Source organism: Bos indicus x Bos taurus, chromosome 15 (assembly GCF_003369695.1).
Source record: "Bos indicus x Bos taurus breed Angus x Brahman F1 hybrid chromosome 15, Bos_hybrid_MaternalHap_v2.0, whole genome shotgun sequence".
In the NCBI taxonomy this organism is placed as follows: Eukaryota; Metazoa; Chordata; class Mammalia; order Artiodactyla; family Bovidae; genus Bos; species Bos indicus x Bos taurus.
Window position 1 is genome coordinate 8,068,261 of NC_040090.1, and position 22,679 is coordinate 8,090,939.

At 50.5% G+C, this 22,679-nt stretch overlaps 1 protein-coding gene across 2 annotated transcripts in view; it reads right to left on the minus strand.

The window, feature by feature from the left end:
• Positions 1-20,947, minus strand: part of CRY2 (cryptochrome circadian regulator 2) — a 36,138-nt gene extending 15,191 nt beyond the window's left edge. For both annotated transcript variants that reach the window (XM_027562562.1, XM_027562563.1), the window contains exons 1-5: positions 20,700-20,947; positions 10,172-10,280; positions 7,667-7,809; positions 5,695-5,879; positions 4,668-4,756 (exon numbers count right to left, since the gene is read on the minus strand). In XM_027562562.1, coding sequence (XP_027418363.1) covers positions 4,668-4,756; positions 5,695-5,879; positions 7,667-7,809; positions 10,172-10,280; positions 20,700-20,932 — 759 coding nt within the window. In that variant the 5' untranslated portion in view covers positions 20,933-20,947. The remainder of the gene's footprint in view (positions 1-4,667; positions 4,757-5,694; positions 5,880-7,666; positions 7,810-10,171; positions 10,281-20,699) is intronic.
• Between the last annotated feature and the right edge of the window lie 1,732 nt (positions 20,948-22,679).

Below are 22,679 nucleotides of genomic sequence, written 5' to 3' on the forward strand. Positions count from 1 at the left end.
CCTGGGCACTTCCGCCCACCGCTCCACAGCACTAACCCACAACTGCGGACCCAGAGTCACGAATTGCGGGGTCACTTGTCTTGTTTTTCTCATCAGTTGCTGCCGGCAGGGTACTTAACCTCCACAACTCAGGGACACCTGTTCTCTCATTTTCTATAAGCAATCCTGTGAGGCAGCATTTGTCACCTCCTTTTGAAAATGAGGAAATAAGGCTGAGAAGGGTTATGTGACTGCTGGGGTTACAGAGATGGTAAGAGACAGGGCTGGAGGGACTGACTCCAGTCTTTTCCACTCCCTCTAACAACTATTTTCTTTCTCAATTCCTAATGCCCTCTTGTTCTTTGTGAGGACTATTTCACAAACTTATACCCTCTTGAGACCTCCAATTCCATACTCACCTACCCCTCTTCAGCAGATGACCTTCTTTCCTCAGGACAAGGAAATGGAAGCCATCAGGTAGGAAACACCTCAACTTTTAGCCACCAAATCTACAGACTCTCCTGCACCCACCCCTCCTGCGACCCTGCCCAAGGCTGAGGCCTCCGCCCGGCTCTGGAGCCCTCCTCCATTCCTTCTTACACACATTCCACCTCTCCCTCTCTTCTGCGTCCACTCTAACAACACTGGGGAAATGGTCTCGGCTCTTTGCAAACAAAACAAAACAAAAATAAATACTTTCCAGTCACCCTGCAGACTTCCCCCTGCATCCTCTTTCCTCCCTTCACAGCCAGCCTCACTCTATTTCCTCGAACCCAGCTCCACGTCCCCTTCACCACTCCCACCAGAGCCTCCATGACGTCCACGCCACTGAATCCTGTGCGCATTTTCTGTCCTTTCGTTTCTGGGCCTCCCAGCCACTCACCCTGTTGCCCGCGCTCCCGTCTCCATACCCACCATTCCGTGGGCTCCTGGTCGCCTCTCAGCTCTCACCTGGCTGGCTACTCATGTTTCACCAGCTCCACCGTGCCTCCCAACCCTGAAGTGCTGGCGTCCCAGGGCTCTGTCCCGGGTCCTCTGCTCCACTGTGCTCCAGCTGAGTTCATCCGGTCCCGTGGATCCTCTAAGGCTACTTCCTTGCAGACAATCACCATGGCTCTAGCTTGCGCCCCGACTGCAACCTAGACTCCCAAATCACCCTATCCAACTCCCTGCCAGAGATCTCCACTGGACTGACTCTCAGGCCTCAAGGGTAGCAGGCTCTTTTCTTTAAACTGCCCTTCCATTGGCATGCCTTACCTCAGAAAGCACATGTCATCCACCTTGTTGCCAGAGCCAAAAGCACGGCCATCACCTTTCCCTGCCCTCCCTCAGCAGGTCATGTCAGTCCCGCTGCCCAAGTATTTCTCCACTCTGTCCTTTTCTTTCCATCCCCTGTTGCCATCGACCTGGTTTAGGCTAAGACTATCTATACTGGACAACTGTGACAGCCTCCCACCTGCCTCTGCATCAGCTCTTGTCCCCTCTAATCCACTGTCCACACCGAGAGCAGAGTGGTTCTTTAAAATGCCTGTCCCCGAGGGCGACACCAGCACCAGGCTTCCTGGTGTTCTCAGGCTAGAGTCCCAAATCCTAAACAAGGCTCACAAGCACCCTGCAGTCTGCGGGGGGCCCATGTTTCTAGCTTCCTCCCTTGCCGCTCTTCTTGAAGCATCATGCTCTTGCTAGCCTTTGCACATGCAGCTCCCTTTCCTTGGTTAATTTTGACTCTTCCTTCAAGCCTCAGCCTCAAAGCTACCTTCCTGGCAGGTGACCCTCAGGTATTGGTTAAGTACCTCTAACAGACACAAGGTATATTTGCCTGCTCGCATCCTTGCCCACCATTCTTTGAAAATCTTTTTAAGTGAAACATAGATACAAAAGCACACCGATGGGTGGCTTAATGAATTATTCTAAGGCAAATACCTCTGCAACCGCCACCGAAGTTCAAGAATCAGTACCTTGCCGGCCACCCCAGAAGCCCACCTACGTGCTCTGCCAGTCAGGTCCCTTCCCTGCTCCATCAATGACCACCTGCCCTGCTCCATCAATGACCACCTGCCCAATTTTATTAATAATCAGGTCCCAGCATTTTAAAATGTTTATATTTTTCTGTTTTTTCAAAGCACATTTGGATGGGAGGGCTTTACCTTCTCAGTTACTCCTTGCATTTTTAAGTGTTTTCTATTCTTTTTTCATCCAAATGTACATCCGCAGGCACATTTTGTTTAGTCTTGGTCATGTCAAAGAGTCCAACGTGTTATTTACTTTATTCTATGTATTTCCTGCCGTTTCCTTCTTTTCCTTTTAGATTTCTTGTAAAAGAACTCAAGATCTGTGACTTGCACTAATTCCCACAATCTGGATTTCCCTGCGTTCTTATGGGTGCAGTTCAACACATTCCTCTGGCCTGTGTGCTGCCTGCAAACTGGTGCTGGTACCAGAGACTGGCTCGGACTCAGGTTTCGTCTTTGCCAAGACTACAGGGGGGACATGCCTGACGGCCACTATCCTTGGTGCTGCAGTCATTAGTGAATCACTCGGGGCTGCAAGATTCCACTGCTCCTTTTTCATTTAATAACTGGGACACTTGTGAATAGATGCTTGCCCTCAGCTACTACTGGGTAACCCACTGGTAAAGACCATACTGTTTGGCCCCCTTTCTGGTAACAGCACTTAATGTTCTTGTGGTGACCCAACCCTTCCCTAATCTCAGGTCAACTGGGTAGGGTAGAGCTGAGCCCACCTTGGACTCTGGGAGTGGGCTCACGCCCAGATTCAAGTCTGACCAGGGAAGGGGGCAGCCCTTTCCCTGGCCATAGTGACACTCGGGGACAGTCACATGACCCAAGCCAGACCAATGAAAACACTTCTTGGGACTTTTTCTGAAGCTTTTGGAAACTTTCTCAGGTAATACTAAGCACATTGAAAGTAAGCCTCTGGTGACCTGCCTTGCCACCACTCAAGGAAAGCCTGCCTGAGAATGAAATAATACACAGGAAGGCAGTGCTGAGATGGAGAATGCATTCCAAGTAGCATTAGTTGGACACCTGGATCCAGCTGTGCCTGAAGGCTACCTCCTGGGACTCTTGGTTATATGAGTTAAGAAAAATTCCTTTTTCAAAAGCCATCTTGCAAACAAGAACTGATAACAGAGTCAGTCCTCTTGCGCGTCCACTTTCACAACCCTCTGAGCCACTCCTTTCCTCACCTAAATGTACTTTCACAGCTGTCACCTCTATAGACTATGTTTTAGACTCTATGTCTGTCGTGTTGGGCAGGCTTTCTAGTAGCTAGACCGTCCCAACCTAAGAAAATGCTCACTTCAGATTTGGAGAAGTGAAGAAGTTAAAATAAACCTCCTGAAATGGTTTAAAGTCCTGTCCATCAGGCACCTTGGGTTCTCCCAGATACGTAAAATACAGTATTCCCCAAGACCACCTTTGAGTCTAAAGGGCCCTGATATAGGCTCCCCTTTCTGCCCCCTCGGCCCAGCCTTCGTCTCCAGACTGACTACAAGGATGTCTGTGTAAAGCTAATGTGGACAAAGAGGTCGGTTCCCTCACAGATCTTGGACATCAATGTTCCTCCTTTTAATGGCTGGGGCTTGCTTTTGGCCCTGTCTGATGGTAAGATCCAAATGGGGACCTCAAGGCCGCTGGGCCTTGGGGAGACTAGGCCCATGACCCGCCTTCATTGCTGGCGAGGTACTTCCTGGGCTGGGGAGCACTCTTCCCAAGTGGGCTGTCTTAGCCTCCTTCTTGCATTGTTATCACCTGGCTGCTGGGCCAAATGCCCAATACCTGAGCAGGAATAGAACATGCCGTGATTCTAGGGACCCAGTCTATAAACCAGCTGCAGCGGGGCAGGAAATAGGAGGTGACTGTTCTTGAGAACAGTCTCTGCTTCTCTAGTCCCAGGGGGTGTAGGTGGGGGGGCACATTGTGAGGGCCTCCTCTGGGGCCTCAGCCTCTTTCTTCCCTCTGAGCAATTCCCGCTTCACTGGGGGGTGGGCCATTCGTTCTGCTCTGAGCAAATGGAAATCAGTGCCTTGGAGGAGACTCGGCCAAAGCGAGCGGGGGTGGGGAACATGGAAACACAAAATAATCTTCTACACTTTACTACCAGATATCCTCTTAGTAAGAGAGTATCTGACCTCTTACCCACTGATCTCTTAGTAAGGGGACACACTGATGAAAAAAAAGCAATCTAGCCCAAGTTTTAAAACCAAGTAGAACAAGATCACACCCCGCAACTTAGTAACTGTGTGACCTCAGGCAAGTCTTGATTTCCTCATTGGTAAAATGGACAGCTTAATACATACCTTGCAGGGCAGATGGAAAAATGAAAGGAAATAGGCAATGGCACCCCACTCCAGTGTTCTTGCCTGGAGAATCCCAGGGACGGGGAAGCCTGGCGGGCTGCCATCTCTGCGGTAGCACAGAGTTGGACACGACTGAAGCGACTCAGCAGCACAAGCAGGCGCTAGACCTAGAAATGCTCGGCCCGGTGACCAGCCCATGGTGTAAGCGCTCATGAATGGTAGCTGCTCTTATTGCTGTTATTGACATGAAGACTTTTTCAACCAGCTTGAATGAAGAGGCACTCAGGGACATGAACCTGGCTCCATCCCCCTGGCTGCACGGGGGTGTCAGCATCTGAAGCCCTGTGTCTCGGAATCGGGGCCATACCTTCCGTTCCAGGTGCTTATCCAGGCGGGCCAGCGCTTCCGTCTCTCCTCCCTGCCAGACCGCTGGGCCGAGCCCTTCAGTGGGGAATCCTAGAGAGGGGCAGCAGGGCCACAGGACTGGGGGTCAGGTCAGTTTGGTGATGGTGCAGCAAGTCCTCACACGCGACTCTGTTCTCTGAGCTCTGGGCGAGCTGGACTATGGTGTTCTTGGTGCTAACAGGACTAAAGTGAAGTGAAGTCGCTCAGTTGTGTCCCACTCTTTGCAACCCCATGGACTGTAGCCTACCTCCTTCCATGGGATTTTCCAGGCAAGAGTACTGGAGTGGTTTGCCACTTCCTTCTCCAGAGGATCTTCCTGACCTAGGGATCGAACCTGGGTCTCCCACATTGTAGACAGACACTTTACCGTCTGAGCTACCAGGGAAGTCACTGAGATAATCCTTAATGCTTCCTCAGTGATGTTTTCTAAGTCATGCAGGTTTTCTTCCTACTGTGACCTCTTCTCCTTTCCCTTGCCTCCCTCATATCAGCCACGTCTCATTATAGGCAGGTGAGAACAATTCTATATGACTGGCTCTGGCAGGTTAGCTGGCTACAGGTGTGGTTTTTAGGTAAAACAGGCTAACTTCGTTCAGATAGAAAAAAAAAATGTGTGATAGGGGAGGAAGGGGAGAGAGGCTGACATAGCCCCTTTCATCAGAGGCAATACCAGTTATGTTGGTCTTGAGAAGCCCACTGATGCCAATGCCAGGCTATGTCTGAGAGGTAAAAGTACAAAATTAGTCATGAACTAGAAACAGAAGCTGAACGTGTGAATATGAACAGGAAAAAAGACCAGAAGGATTGCTGTAAAATTATCAGTGGTGGGTAACTGTGACAGTTATTTCCATTTTCATCTCTATTTTCTAAAGTGTCCACAATAACAAGCATCACTTTGACGAAAAAGAAAAAAAAATAGTAAGCTGTTTTTTTTTTTTTTAAACGAAAAAGGAGGTGACAGTATGAGGGGCTGGGGCAGGAGTACGCACCCAGCTCCTCCAGGGAGGGCACGCCGTAGGTCTCGTCGTGGCTCTCCTGGATCTCGGCCCGGCAGCCCTCCATCTGCTGGCTGGTCACGGAGCCCACGGGCTTCCTGGGGAGCTCCATGCGGCTGATGATGGCCTGAAAGCGCTTGTAGGTAAGGGGCGGCTTCTGCCCATTCAGCTCAATGATCCTGGGAATCCCAAAGACGCCTGCCGTCACTCATGAGGCCCTTCGTCTCAGGTCTCTGCCCGCCCAGAAAACAGCCCAGACTGCGCAGGCTTGGAGGGTGGCCTTCCTCATCCGCTCTGGGTCCCACCCCTAGGGGGAAAGGAGGGGACAAGGAGGCTACGTCTCCATGTTACCGAGAGGGAAATGAAGCCCAGATTGCTGGAGCAGGTGCCTTGGGTAACAGAGCAAGTCAGGGCCAAATCTGGGGTTCAATTCCAGGTTCCCTGGTGCCGGTGTGGAGCCGCCTAAAGACAGACACTGACCAGATCTCTCTTATCACAGAAAAGTCCCCACTGGCCTTCACGGTCCTTGGCCTGCCTGTCCAAGCCACAGGGTGCCCTGTGGACTGTCTCTACCCCACTGTAAGCCTCCAGGAAGTTCTTTGATAAGAGCTGCAAACGTGTTCCTTGGGTGGAAATTCATTCTCTCCTTGGGCCCTAGTTACTAGAACAGAGAGGTGGGGAACAGCCTGTCCCTCCCTAAATCGGAGGCTCGGGGTTCATAGTCACAACTCAACCTTAAAGATTTTTTTGCAGTTTACAAAAACACAGCTGCACTCAGGTAAGAAAAAAAGCTAGAGGAGAGTTTAGAGGCGAATTGAGGCTGTTTATGTAAGGATGAATTCGGATGGGCTGGAGCCAGACTCCCGGGGCCCCTGTTGGCCAAGCAGCAGCTGACGACAAGCCAGAACTTGCCGGGCTAGTTCATCTCAGTTCCTCTCTCCTCCCCTCCATTAGCGGAGGCAGAAGGTTGGCTGCTGCTCCGGCAGTGCCTCCGCCTCCTCCTCCGGCACGTGGCGGGAGGAGGCGCTCCACACCCAGCGCCTCCTGTGAGCCCAGCTCACATGCAGAGCTGTGTGACCTGGCCTCCCAGCAGCCACCACCAGTCTGGGGAAGGCGGGCGGGAAGCCTTGGTGACGGCAGCAGCCCAAGAGGGACAGCCCTGGCAGGGAAGGAAGGGGAGGAGGGGGTTTCCTCCTGGCCTCTCTGAAAGCACAGGGCCCCCACAGTGATCTCTCAAGCCTCCAGGGCAACACCTAAATGTGAGGCCTGGAAACCCAAGAGCCAGGAGAGCCCAGGGAACGCAGCTGGGTAACAGAAGCTGTGCCTGTGAGAGCAGATATCTACTGTGAGGGGCCACAGACAGGGCCCCACTGAGGTCAGAGGGCAGTTTCTGAGCAGCAGGATGGAAGCAGGAGCATGTGGGGTAGGTGGGCCTGGAGCGTGTTAGGAGCAGATCTATGAAGATCCTGCTTGCGTCTCTTGGGCCTAATGAGCCTCTCTGCACCCAAATTTGGAGAAGGCAATGGCACCCCACTCCAGTACTTTTGCCTAGAAAACCCCATGGATGGAGGAGCCTGGTAGGCTGCAGTCCGTGGGGTTGCTAGAGTCGGACACAACTGAGCGACTTCACTTTCACTTTTCATTTTCATGCATTGGAGAAGGAAATGGCAACCCACTCCAGTGTTCTTGCCTGGAGAATCCCAGGGACAGGGAAGACTGGTGGGCTGCCATCTATGGGATCACACACAGTCGGACACAACTGAAGCGACTTAGCAGCAGCAGCAGCACCCAAATTGGGTGAGCTCTACGGGTCCCTACTCTGACCTGTTCTCCCCCGGCTCCAAGAAAACGCCATGCCCCATGTGCCAGGGGGCCCTACTGCTGAACCTCCCTGAGTTCCGCTCAGCAGGGGCCCAAACCACCAACTCCCACAATGGGCAAGCTGAGCCTGGGACCCATCTCTTACTTGTCCAGGTCATAGAGAGTATGCGAGTTCTCGGTGACCACCTCCACACCAGCCTCCTTGGCCATCTTCATGATGGCTGTGTCCCGTTCTTTCCCAAAGGGTTCAGAGTCATACTCAAAGGTCAGGCGGGTCACGCCCCATTCCTGTTGGGGGAGAGAATCTGTAATGATCACCACTGCTGGGGAGAAGGAAGCTGGGCAGGCACTCAGGTCCTTGCCGAGAGGAAACCGAGCACGTGGGGAGACGTGTCAGAACGAACTGGGGACGACGACTTGAACCAGAAAGCCAACCATCTGAGGGCCCCGAGGTTTAAGGAAGCAGGTCCCCGAGGAGAGGCCAACAGCCCTCAACAGTGGAGCCCGAGGCTAGCGGTCCCCACGGGATCAGGAGAGAGGTGGGCAGCTCTGGGCGCCACCGGTGTCCTTGTGGGAGAAGAATACAGCAGGAAGCTATAAATACACGCTCCCAGGGGAGCCCCCGTCCCAGAAAGAGGCACAGGATCACCACCTCCCGCCAGCGCAGCAGCCTTTCCCAGAGCTCCTCGGGGCCCTGCAAACTTCTGGCCTAGTTTTCCTCGCAGACTTGTGCTACATAAACCGTATCCTCACGGTTTCCACGGCAACACTTCTGAGGCCAGTAGCAAACAGAGCTAGTAGGCTCCAGCTCTCAGACAGCTGGGAAAGGAGAAGCAGCCCTTGGCCCAGAGGTCAGAGAAATCAGAGCAGAGGGGCCACATATTTTATAAGAAGGGAATTCTTTTCCAGGTCTTTAGTCATGTCTGGTAGAAATTTCTGTATTTCCTAGCAAACCTGGGAGAAAGCAGCCCAGTGAAAGGTTGTACCCCTTCTGGAACCCACAGAAAGCCCGAGAGCATGCAGCTAGCAGGAGGAAACCACATTCCAACCCAGGTCTCTGGTCATGGTCCCTTAAAACTCTGAACCCTTGGGGCAAATGTCCTGGCCACGCACACACCGGTGCGGTCTTGACTCAGCCCTGCTGGCTGTGGGTCCCGCGCAGAGTTGCTTATTTCTCGCCCAAGGTTAAGGTTAGCACTGAACATTTATTGGGTGCTTACTATGAGCCAAGTATTCTGCTTAGCAGTTCATGATAGGTTAAAGGTTAAAGCCTCACAGCCCTATGAATAATAATAGAAGTGTTACTATTAGATGACACCTTTTCCAAGAAGCCTCCTTGACCCTCTTCAGAAAGATTCTCTGGCACCTGCCATTTTCCACCACAGCAGTTACCATGTGGCAGGGAAGCTGCCCACCACTCGCCAGTTTCCTCCACTGGAGTGTGAGTACTCGGAGCAGCGATTGTGTCGCCTCATTCTTCATCATCCTAGGACATGGTATGGGCCCGTGCACATACCAGAAGCTCAATAATATACAGAGAATGGGAGCTCTGTATCTCTGGGCTATTAGTGGGCTGGCCTCGGAGGTGCTGGGAGGTGGGGCAACGCAGCAGGAGAAGAGAGGCCCGTGTGTTTAATGGTATGGTGGTCACAAACACAACTCTGGGCTCACAGCCTGGGTTCAGGTCCCAGACTGCTGCTCTGAGCTTCACAGGCATGGGCAAACTATTGCTTCCTTGTCTGCAGAACAGGGACAGGGGCACCTACCTCTGAGGGCAGCGGCAAGGGGTACAGGAATTAATGTTCATAGAGCATGTACTGAGAACAGCGCTTGACTCACAGTCAGCCCTCAGTGAGTGCTGGCTCTACCAGCACTGTGTGATTTGTGCACATGTGCCTGTGTGTGGGGGTGTGGGGAGGTGAAGTGAATGCAGAAGTATTTACTCAACTGCCTGCCTTGACATTTAGTCTTTCCTCTTGTCTTTTCCCTCCAGGAAGAATAGGAAAGGAAGTGGGGTGTAGAGAGGCATAGAAACAATCGTGTGCTGATGTCCTAGAGCCCTCTGTTCATGAGCATTTCCACCTCCATTTGGGTTTTAAAAAATGTGTATTATAAAGGGTTTGTGGGGGAAGCTGGGCTGGCTACCTGATACAGCAACCAGAGGCCTATGTGGTACTGAAATGAAGATTCTGTCAATCATTTTACGGAGGAAGTAGGGACACTCCCTTAAAGAGGCTGATTTTTTTTTTTTTTCCCCAATAAGAGGAGCAAAGCAAGAGGGGAAATGCCCCTAGATAAACAGGAAACCTCACCCTCAAACTCCTGGCACAAGAAGAGCCCTAACAAATCTTGCTGGCTTGAATCAAGAAAATATTTAAGGAAGCCAGGAATATCTGGGGTGAAATAAGTTGCCACATCCCATGTCTGAACTGAGCTGGGAACTTTCCAACAAGACACCAGATTCCCTGATGTTTTCCTTAACACAGTTTCCATTCTGTGGGCAGCTGACCAGCTTCATTCGCTCCCAGCTTCCCTAGCAGCAGTGGTCAGCCCGGCCCTGACTGTCTCCACTTCCTCAGTCAGAACATCGTCTCATTCAGTCCGCGGGGAACAGACGCTCACTGTCTTGTCCCAGACTCTGAGCACTTACCTGGAACAGCCTCGGGAACACGTCAGCTGGCTGGCCCCGGACCACAAAGAGGCGGGAGTTCAGTTTCCTTAAGCTTCTGTCCAAATCTTCCAGAGACTGAAGTAGGAACCTACAGAAGCCACGGAGTCCTTGTTGGTGGTAACATAACAAAGAGTCACTCCTTCCTAACAAAGCAGGGAGAACCTTGTTTATGCCAAACCAATAGCACAGTTCTCCTGGGTTCTTGTCCAGGCATGATGTGGTAGGGAGTCAGGGCCACCTCTGTTGAATCCTGCCTTTGCCATTACTAGCTGCGTGATTTTAGATGATTACTTAACCTCTTTAGCTTCTTCCCCCCCTAATCTGTGATACAGAGTTGGTGTTAGTACCCATCGCATAGAATTGTTAAGGAAAGAAAGCCAAATAATGCAAGAGGAACATTCAGTACAGACCCTAGAACAGAGAAACCTGGGGGAGTGTGAGCTGCTCCCACTTGTGCTGTTCCTCGGCGATCAGAGGCAAGTCCACTCACTTCCTCTTGGCCCCTGGGTGTAACTATCCGTCCATCACCAGAGGGCTGTGAGAACCACAAGTGAGAAGAGATGGGGGAGCCATCTGAGAAACAAGGGCAGCCCTGTGGTACGCAGGCAGAGGTCCCATCCGCAGAGGAACAAGACCGCAGTGGCCCTGGAAGGTCTCATCCACCCTGGTCCGACAGACTTCCTGTCTTTCCGCACTCACGCTCTGGTCTGCGTGGGTGTCTCCTGACACAGCCTCACGGCCCCACAGCCTGGGCTGGGTCCCCAGTGTTTCATTTGGCAGGTAGCCCCTTCCCCAGGCCTCTCCAGGGCCCTGGCCATCAAGTTCTTGTCCCAAGAGGGAGAAGGTATGTGTCTGGAGGATTCCCTCCCATGCATCCATGGGTGTGGGACTCCAGAATCACAAGACACCTGGCCTGAGGGCTGGATCAACATGGGACAGGGAAAGGAAACGAACATTGACTGAGAGCTTTCAGGGCCTGTTTACTTTACAGGACCACAAAAATTTATTACCTGCACAGCTAGGCAAAGGAGAAAAGGAAAGATATACTCATTTGAAGGCAGAGTTTCAAATAATAGCAAGGAGGGATAAGAAAGCCTTCCTTAGTGATCAATGCAAAGAAATAGAGGAAAACAATAGAATTGGAAAAGACTAGAGATCTCTTCAAGAAAATGAGAGATACCACAGGAACATTTCATGCAAAGATGGGCTCAATAAAGGACAGAAAAGGTATGGACCTAACAGAAGCAGAAGATATTAAGAAGAGGTGGCAACAATACACAGAAGAACTGTACAAAAAAGATCTTCACAACCCAGATAATCACGATGATGTGCTCACTCGCCTAGAGCCAGGCATCCTGGAATGCGAAGTCAAGTGGGCCTCGGGAAGCATCACTACGAATAAAGCTACTGAAGGTGATGGAATTCCAGTTGAGCTATTTCAAATCCTGAAAGATGATGCTATGAAGGTGCTGCACTCAATATGCCAGCAAATTTGGAAAACTCAGCAGTGGCCACAGGACTGGAAAAGGGCAGTTTTCATTCCAATCCCAAAGAAAGGCAATGCCAAAGAATGCTCAAACTACCGAACAACTGTACTCATCTTACACACTAGCAGAGTAAAGCTCAAAATTCTCCAAGCCAGGCTTCAACAGCATGTGAACTGTGAACTTCCAGATGTTCAAGTTGGTTTTAGAAAAGGCGGAGGAACCAGAGATCAAATTGCCAACATCTGTTGGATTATCGAAAAAGCAAGAGAGTTCCAGAAAAACATCTACTTCTGCGTTATTGACTATGCCAAAGCCTTTGAATGTGTGGATCACAATAAACTGTGGAAAATACTTCAAGAGATGGGAATACCAGACCACCTGACCTGCCTCTTGAGAAATCTGTATGCAGGTCAGGAAGCAACAGTTAGAACTGGACATGGAACAACAGGCTGGTTCCAAATGGGGAAAGCAGTACATAAAGGCTGCATATTGTCACCCTGCTTATTTAACTTCTATGCAGAGTACATCATGAGAAACGCTGGGTTAAATGAAGCACAAGCTGGATTCAAGAGAAATATCAATAACTTCAGATATGCAAATAACACCACCCATGGCAGAAAACAAAGAAGAACTAAAGAGCCTCTTGATGAAAGTGAAAGAGGAGAGTGAAAAAGTTGGCTTAAAGCTCAACATTCAGAAAACGAAGATCATGGCATCTGGCCCCATCACTTCATGGCAAATAGATGGGGAAACAGTGGAAACAGTGGCAGACTTTATTTTTCTGGGCTCCAAAATCACTGCAGATGGTGACTGCAGCCATGAAATTAAAAGACGCTTACTCCTTGGAAGGAAAGTTATGACAAACCTAGACAGCATATTAAAAAACAGAGACATTACTTTGCCAACAAAGGTCTGTCTAGTCAAAGCTATGGTTTTTCCAGTAGTCATGTATGAATGCAGGAGTTGGACTATAAAGAAAGCTGAGCAGTGAAGAATTGATGCTTTTGAACTGTGGTGTTGGAGAAGACTCTTGAGAGTCCCTTGGACTGCAAGGAGATCCAACCAGTCCATCCTAAAGGAAATCAATCCTGAATATTCACTGAAAGGACTGATGTTGAAGTTGAAATTCCAATAGTTTGGCCACCTGATGCAAAGAACTGACTCAATGGAAAAGACCCTGATGCTGGAAAGATTGAAGGCGGGAGGAGAAGGGGATGACAGAGGATGAGATGGTTGGATGGATGGCATCACCGACTCAATGGACATGAGTTTGAGTAAACTCTGGGAGTTGGTGACAGACAGGCAGGCCTGGCGTGCTGCAGTCCATGGGGTTGCAAAGAGTCGGACATGACTGAGCGACTGAACTGAACTGAACAGCTAGGCATGATCACCTTTCTGAGAAATTCATCAATACTTTTTTTGGTGGTGGGGGAGGGGTGCACACCATGGGGCATATGGGATCTTATTTCTCCAACCAGGGATCAAACCTGTGCCTCCTGCATTGGAAGCGTGGAGTCTTACTGCTGGACCACCAGGTAAGTCCCATCAATACATTTTATGACATCTATTTTATCTTTAAATTAACAGTTTAAACAGATTAACTATTCATGTGGTTCAAAATTCAAGTTACAAAAGGGTACACAGTAAAAAAGTCTCCTTCTTCTGCATCCCCTGGGAATTTCATCCTCCTCTCTAGAGACAACTAATGTTATCAGTGCTATTATATGCCTGGGATGCTTTCTAAGTGTTTTCTTTTGAATTCTCTCAGCGCATTTTGAAGAAAAATACTACCCTTGTTTTATAGATGAGGAAAATGAGCTACAGAGAGGATAATACATTTGCTGAAGATCACAGTTATTGGGGACAGGTTCCTACCCCACACTGTTGGTCAGACTCAAACCATGTTTTCTTCCTTAAGCCTTCTAGGGGCACATCAGACCCTGCTCCAGGGGCTGAGATTCTTGCAAGCTCTCATGTGTTACGACGAACACACACCCGACTCCAGGTGATGCACTGACCTTCTGCTCTTCCGCAGGAAAGAGGCCCTGGCAGGTGAGCTTGGTTAACGGCCACCTCCTGCTATCTACCCTGGGGTCTCCCACCCAGCCCCGTCGTCAACAATGGGAGTCACTAGAGTTTACTGTGAGCACAATGAAACCCAGGGGATCCTCTGCAGCACAGCACGGTCCCTGGACTGTGGGAGCCTTACAGAAGCATCAACTGTTCTCAGGCCCCCCTGCCGCCTCTGACATCTACGATATGACACTCCCAGGTGGTGAATGCCACAGATCCACATTCTGGCACGAGCTGAGTCCTGGGCTCAGCCCGAAGCATAGTGCTAGCTGACGAGCAGGCAGGGACTCCTCGAGGGGTTGCAATGGGAGACTGACAGGCTGAATGCTGTTCTCCACAAAGCCAGAGCTCCGCCTCTGCGATTTCTATTTTTGAGCACTGACACCCTTAGAAAAGCAAAGCTGAGACAGAGTGACGCACTGCACTTGCGTTGGCCTCCTCTCAGGCCTCACCGTCCTCTCAGGAGGAAAATACCAGAGATTGCTTCCATGCCACCTGCACCCTGCCAGGCAGGATGCCTAGGGATAACTGGCGACTTTTAGACTTCACAATCTCTAGACAGAGGGTCCTCCATCTGTGGCTCCCAGAAGTGTGCCTGCCTTGCACTTCGGGGTCCACATCCTTCACAGTCCACTAGGCTGCACAGGACGCCGAAGCTACAAACAGGACTGGCATGCACATGAAGCGAGGTTCCAGCTGCCTTCTGCAGACTTTATTTCTACACCTCATGTATTTATGTGATTGCAAGGGGTCTTAGGTGCCGCACGATCTTCACTGCACCGTCTTTTGTTTCAGCGCATGGACCCTCTAGTCATGGTGTGTGGGCTCCAGAGAGAGCAAGCTCAGTGTTGTAGCCCCCGGACTTAGTTGCTCCATGGCACGTGGGATCTTCACTCCCCAACCAGGGATTGACCCACAGTGTGTCCACTGCACTGCAAGGCGGATTCTTAACCACTGGACCACCAGGGAAGACCCTAGACCTCATTGATCAAAAGGAGAGATTCCTTGCAGCAGCTCTGAAGTACAGATGACCCAGTGAGAACCCTTTTCTTTTTTGACAAGAGAAGTCTACAGTCAAGGCAGGCAGCAGAAGGTAGGACTCCGAACTTAGCAACCAAATGATAGTAATAGTAACAGCAGCAACTAACAGTTCATGAGCATTAACAGTGAACCAGGTACTATTTTCCCTGGAGGAGGAAATGGCTACCACTCCAGTATTCTTGCCTGGAGAATTCTGTGGACAGAGGAAACTGGTGGGGTACAGTCCATGGAGTTGCAAAGAGTCAGACAGGACCGAGCACGCATGCACAGGTACTATCCTACTTGCTTTACATACCTCATTTAATTCTCATTTTACAGTTGAGGAAAACTGAGGCACAGAGAGACTAAGTAATTTGTGTAACATCAATCACCTAATGAAAAGCCAGAATTCAAACCCGGACAGTGTGGCCTGGTGTCTGCATTTGTAACCACCAGGCTCCACTGCCTCTCAACCAACACTCACCCCTTGAGCACTGAGGCCAACACTCTGATACTAAACCCTTGTTCCTCGAGGGGATCGAAACAGCTGGGAGCCACCCAGCAGCTTGCCAAAATTCAGGGCCTCAGGCTCCCTCCCAGACAGACCTCCAGAAACAGAATCTGCATTTGTAGCAAGCTCCCCTGGTGATTCCTTTGCACATTAACGTTTCAGAAGCACTGTCCCAGAATACAGAACTTGACTTCTAGCTTCTATTGACAAGTTGCCTGCCTTGGCTTCTAGTTTGTTTTCACTAAAGCTCCTCTCTTTGAGATCCTGGTTTTGGCTCTCTACAAATGCTGTTACTTCCAACTCCCCAACCCCCAGTCAAGCCCTGCAGGGCTTCTCCAGAAAGGGAGGTCTCACGATGACCTCCAGGAGCCCTGGCCTCCAATCAGACAGAGAAACTGCAGCCGCTGCTAGGGCACCACGCGAGAGGCCTCCCAAGAAGGAATGTGGAGCAGTGATGCTGCTGGGCAAAAGCGCCCTGGTGCTGGCGGGCACATTCTTTCACCAGAGAGAACCTTGGGCCTTTGTGCTCCCCTCGAACCCTCCTCTCCATGTGGCCAGTTTCTCTCTACTCCAATGAGGGACGACTCCAGAGAAAACTGGCCTGGGCACTGGAGGTGGCAGTGTTTGGGCAGCAGGTCACCCTTGGCAGCTCCCAGCTGAGCTTACATGGCCGAAATTCAGAGCACACAGTCCTGTGTGAGCGGCTCAAGCTCACCCTTTGGATCAGACAACATGTGCAGCTCAGCCGCATTATGTAAGTGCTCTGCAGTCAGAAGCACAAGTGGAGGAAACCAACTTGGGATTTCCAAAAATACTAAAAGGACAGTAATTCAGGGACTCCGTGGAGCTAGCCTTTTAAAACAAGACAGGCAAATCTTTAGGCAAGGACTTCTCCAGAGACAGCAGATTCTGTGTTGAGAAATATTTTTGTTTGTTATTAATAGGAGGAAGGAAAATGATAGTGAACTCCTTTTTATGGGTCCAGATTGCCCTTGACCAAGTTTCTCTGCTTCAAGCCAAGGTTATTTAACTGTAATGATGATATTGTTGGCTGGCCCAAACTGGCTGCATACGGCATTAATAGAAATTAACTTCTCCTAAGGGCTTCCCAGGTGATGCAGTGGTAAAGAAGCCACCTGACAATGCAGGAGACACAAGAGATGAGGGTTCAATCCCTGGGTCTGGAAGGTCCCCTGCAGTAGGAAATGGCAACCCACTCTAGTATTCTTGCCTGGAAAATTCCATGGACGGAGAAGCCTGGTAGGCTGCAGTCCATGGGGTCGGGAAGAGTCGGGCACGACTGCAAGACTTCACTTTCACTTTTCACTTTCATACGTTGGAGAAGGAAATGGCAACCCACTCCAGTGTTCTTGCCTGGAGAATCCCAGGGACGGGGGAGCCTGGTGGGCTGCTGTCTATGGGGTCGCACAGAGTTGGACACGACTGAAGCGACTTAACAGCAGCAGCAGCAAGGGCTTCCCAGGTGATACAGTGGTAAAGAAGCCGCCTGCAATGCAGGAGACACAAGAGACAAGGGTTCAATCCCTGGGTCTGGAAGGTCCCCTGCAGTAGGAAATGGCAACCCACTCTAGTATTCTTGCCTGGAAAATTCCATGGACAGAGGAGCCTGGCAGTTTACGGTTCATGGGGCTACAAAAAGTTGGTTATGACTGAGTGAGCACATGCACACACACACACACACAATTTCTCCTGGAGAGTGGGATGAACTGAGAGAGGAGCACTGATATATAGACACCACCATGGGTAAAGTAGCTGGGGAGAAGCTGCTGTATATAACCCAGGGAGACCAGCCTGGCGCTCTGTGATGACCTAGAGGGGCGGGATGGGAGTGGGGTCCAAGAGAGGCTCAAGAGGGAAGGGATATACATATACAGATAGAGGACTCACGCTGTTGTACAGCAGAAGCTAACACAACATTGTAAAGCCATTATACTCCAATTTAAAAAAAACATAATTAAGAGTGCTTAGGCCAAATGGAAAAGGATAAGCCAAACCCACAGTCCATAGCAGGGATGGATCTCTATGTATCACTTGATAAAAATATATTTATTCTTTCCTAACTTCAAAGAGAAAGATGAAGATCAAAGTTTTCATGCCTTTGGGGCAGATGGAAACATTTTCTCAGCAGTAGAACAATAAAAATGACTCTGCTGGGTACAGAGAAACTCAAATTTCCCTGCCAGCAGACCACAGTTCTCAATCTCCTTCTTGCTGACCAGGCTCCAGGGAAGAATCACCCAACATGGACAGTGCATGCGTGTTTAGCTCCCAGCAGTGGGAAGAGAGACACATTTGTTCTTACCAGGCATCCCGGGTCACCTCTTTTATTAATTGAGCAATTTCAGCTGATATTTTATTTCTACCAACTCCTTCTGTCCCCAAAGTTCCTGACGATAGGTGCAGCACAGAGCCAAGGAGAAAATGACAGAAATAAAGGGTGAGGTGAATGAACTGTTGCCCAACACCTATCTCAGCTGCAGTAGGGACAGAAAGGTAATAAAAAAAAAAAAAAAAAAAAAACGCAGGGGCCTATTTGGAGTACCCATTTTAAAATCCAGAAGCAGTTCACACACCCCCCTTTTTTTCTTTTGATTCTCACTGCAGTACGTCCTTCCAGATGCAGTAAATCTGGGGCACGTAGGGCTGGGCAAAGTGGAACAGGGCTTTGCTAACTAGTCCTTGACAAGAAATAGTCCTGAGGTTCAAATGCTACCATGAGCCATAAACTTCCCACCGCCACCAAGGCAAGGAGTGCACTAGCCCTTCTCCTACGCTAATAAATCTACATATTCTCGGCTGTCTTTCTCTGTCCATTTTGACTCTTAGAAAGTGTCCTTCATGGTTATTTTAATCTGATTTATCTGCTGAAGAACGCAGTGTGGGAGTCAGTGTAGGAAGTACAGGAGGATAACAGAGACACAGATTGTGGCCTCCTGGCCTCTGGCAGAAGGCCTGGAGCACACTCTTCTGAGGGAGGCTTCTCAGAAGCAGCAACTGAAGTATTTGCAGAGCTAGAATGTTCTGCTGTGGCACAGTTCTCCCAGGTCACTTCCAGATCCAGAAACAGCCACCAGAAGACTACACATATTGTAGTTATGCAGAGGTGCATCCGGCTCTATCACTCCCCCAACCCCCAACAAAATGCACAAAACCGCCTGCAGTTCTGCCTTCACTCTGAACCTGGGAGCAAGGAGTATGGTGGGGGTGGGATGAATGCATCTGTGTCCAAACCCAAGAGCAATGATCATATTCCATCTATTTTGGGTGACTTCACCTCTCGTCTGATGCCAAAACAAATCGCACTTCTTGCCAATGAGCTGCAACACGTATCCTAAGTTGTCAGGCTGGGGATCTCTAGTCCAGTGCTTCTCTGGCTTTGCTGCACATGTCAGCTTTAAAGACCCTAGTGCCCAGGCCATAACCCAGAACAATGAAATAGAATTGGGAGAGAAGGGGACCCAGGCATCTTTCAAAGGTCCTTAAATGACTCCTGTGTGCCGCAAGGTTAAGAACCACTGCTCTAGTATGTCCCCCAGTTTTATTTATTTCATGGCATCAATTCTACTAAACGAAGGCTGGTTACTTGTCTTGTGCCACAAAAACGTAGGCTCCGGGCGCTCTGGATACCACATCTGCATGTTCACTGCTGTGTCCCTAGCAGCAGTGCCTGGCAGATATTAGGCATTCATTAAATAATTGCTCAATTAACATCTGCATTCTTGCATGGCCTCTGACTTCAGGATTTGACCCGAGCATCTGAGTTTAATCAGCAACAGAGTTTTTGTCATTGATCTGTGACCTCCACAACCACAAAAGAACAGGCAGTCCTATGCAATGTCCTCCAAAACCTAATAAAAGAAGAAACTCCTTCGTGACAATACAACCAGCAAGCAGTCTGGATTCTATTTACTCTCCCTGGCACGCTGCCACTGGGAGAGGGGCAGAGTCTGAAACTCAGTCCATGCTAGGGATGGCAGGTCATTTGAGGGTGTTTGTCAACACCAACCTCCTATCTATAGAAACTGGAGCAGAGGCAGAGCAATACAGGAGCTGAAAACTGTGTGGGCAGGCTCTCCACAGGACTGCTTTTAGTGGTTCTCTCAATATTATATTAAGTGGGGCAGGAGGGGCATTGAATAGACCCACTGCTGGGGGCACTCACTCTCCTAGCAGGGCACACACCTTGGAAAGGAAAGAATGGTGGAGAGCTGGCGTATCCTGGGAATAACTCTGCCCCTTGTGCAACAAGGCCACGAGCAAATATCCTCCAGAACAATGCAAACAAACCAGAGGACTACTGCAGGGCGTGTTGCACAGAGATGGAAACACAGTGTCTCAGAACCCCTGGTTTCAAACACTGCTTAAGGAGAAAACACATCCACTGCCTATCTGTTCATCTTTTTCCATGATCCTGTCCACTCCATCTCCTGGGAGTCATCAAAGAGGGGCCCTTGATACCACAGCTTTCCTGCTCCCTAATCTCAGCACATCAGTTGATAAAAGTCTAACCCACAATCGCTCAACTGCGCTTTAAAATCAATCTCGGGAGAAGAGGAAGGAAGGGACATTTTTGGTTCCTTTTTTTTTCCCCCTGGCAAGTCCATAGATGCTGAGGGAATTCTCCAAAGTGGGTTAAGCATTGTTCTCTGCTCTCTAGCTCAGGACAAAGTGTCTCTAACTGAACATGCCCTTGAGCCTGGCACTTTGCCTTATCTGATGGTAAGCCAGAGTCTGTAGACATCTCCCAGAGACAGGATGATCTTGGTGGAGGGAAGGCAGGATGGATTAAAAAAAAATGGATTAAAAAAACCCAGAGGCTTAAAGATGACCTTCAGGAGCTGGGCAATGCGCTCTTAACTTGAAGAACGCAGGCATCTGCTGTGCTGTCAATTCAGGAACCCGTCCCTGCCCTCACACCACAATAGCTCCAGTCCTCACCCCACTCCCAACCCCGCCCCAGCCCACGCCTAGACAGGAGTCCCTGTTCTGCCACTCAGTGGCTGCAAGTCCTCGGGCTTGTGTCACAAGGTCAGCTTGTGTCTCTAGGACTCAGGAGTCTCACCTGTACAACGGGGATCATGATCTGTCCCACAGGAACGTCGTGAGGACCAACCAAAGAGGGCAGCACACAGTGCGGACCCGGTGTCAGAGGCTAGCCCTTCTGAGGCTAACCCCCCCACCCCAGGCCGTTACTACCGGGACTCACTGCTTCCCCGGTCCCGGCTTCACCCCTCCGGGGACTCGGCTCCGTCGCCCTGCTGCCCCTCCTTAAGGTCGGGGTCTTTCGGCAGAGGCGACTGGGGCCAGAGCCTCCGCTTCCGAGGGTCGGTGCCAGAGGCCAGGCTGCGTGCCCCGGGCCCACGAACCGCGCCCCCGCCCCGGGGGCCCCCCTCACCTCCATCGGTTGATCCCGACTGAGGAGGAGGCCGCGAACCACGGGTCGAGGATGTAAACGCAACGCACGCAGTGCGCCCCGCGCACGGCCGCTAGCAGAGCCGGGTTGTCATGGAGCCGCAGCCCCTTGCGGAACCAGTGCACCGAGGAGGCGCCGTCCCCACGAGCCGCGGGCGCCTGGGTCGCCGCCGCCGCCGCCGCCGCCGCTGAGGTAGTCGCCGCCGCCGCCGCCATCACCGCCCTGACTGCCCGGGCTGCCACCGCCCCGCCCCCGTAGGCGCCGCGGGCCTGGCCCCCGGCCCGCCCAGTGACCTATGACGCCACGGCTCCTCCCTGGGGCCCCGCCCCCACGACCCTGGAGCGCCTCTGCTATTGGCTGAGCGCCTCTCGCCGGGCGATTGGCTCTGAGGCTCCCCGGCCTGTCCCCGCCCCATCACGTTCCCGCCATGTGTGGGCTCTCTGGAGGGGAGCCGGAGGGCGGAATGGGGTGACGCACAGTGGCTCTTCCCAAGGAGGTCTGGGCGTGGACGGTGGAGGGACAGTGGATCCCAGACGTCTTGCTTGAAGCCGTGCGCGCTGGCGGGGCTGCTGTGACTCCAAAAAGTGACTAACAGGACGAACAAATGGCTGCCTTACGTCATCATCGTCATCGATAGCGTCGTCACCTACCTCACTCTATACATCGTTACATTTTACTACAGCCACTATTTATTGAGTGCATCTTTTAAGCCAAGCAGCATGATAATACCCTTACATTGACGCGTGGAGAGGTGCCTTGCTGTGCAGCAGTAGGTGGGTTGGGAGTAGGGACTGGAAATGTGGAGGATGTGATTTGAGATAGTAATTATGCCATCAGATGAAATTTTTCTTTTCTGTGTTTAGTAGACTCAGTGGTACCTCTGTATGCAAAGCACTGAACTGAAGTCTGTGTGAGATTCACACTCCCCAATCCTCCCCAGGGGAGCCAAGTGGAGCCCTCTTCTTCTGGGGGTTATCAAATGAAGAATCTGTCTCAATTTGGCGAGGTGTGCCTGTGCTCAGAACACTTCCTGAACTTGGGAATGAGAAATGAAGGAGTTTAGCAATGTAGCCAGCAATTTAGCAGCATTACTTGGAACAACTCTGTAAACCACAATGTTATTGCAATCCTAGGCTCTCTCATTGTCAGGGCTTTGTAGAAACTGTTCCCTCAAACCTGGATCACATACCACACCCCACCCCTTTTCTAACTTCAGTTTGTCCTGTGTCTCTGCTCAGTGTGACTTCACCAGGGCTTCCCAGGTGACTTAGTAATAAAGAATCCACTTGGCAATGCAGAAGACATGGGTTCAGTATCTAGTCTGGGAAGATGCCCTAGAGAAGGAAATGGCAACCCATTCCAGTATTCTTGCTGGGGAAATCCCTGGACAGAGCGCCTGGTAGGCTACAGTCATGAGGTTGCAGAGTCAGACACACCTTAGCGACTGAACAACAACAAAACAACACTGTTCAGTGTAGAGGTCATTTGCTGTCAGTGTAGACAGCACATCTCTGTGCTTTTTATCACTGGCCTTATACATGATATTGGAATTTCTTATCTGTCTGCCTCATTAGATTATAATCTCCTGGAGGGCAAGGACTGTGGCTCATTTACATCATTTCCAGGATCTAGCTCAGTGCTTGGTACTTAATGCTCAAGGATGATTTGAGTAAAAGTTGGACAGGGACTAGAATCTTAGGTTGCCAGGAACATTAGTGGTCTATCCCAGTCCTGACCCTGTTGTTATTTTTTAATCCTCTCTCCAAAGTCTTGCTGAATGATGAGATGCCACCTCTCGTTACTTTAAAAAAATATTTATTTATATAATATTTAAATTGAGACATAGTTGAGCATTACTTTTCTTTTGAGACTTTATGTCCCGTCTTCTAGCTCCTTTTGCCTCCACAAGCAGTGGAACAGAGAGTGTCCTACTAGGAGTGGAACAGAGAGTGGAAGGAGATT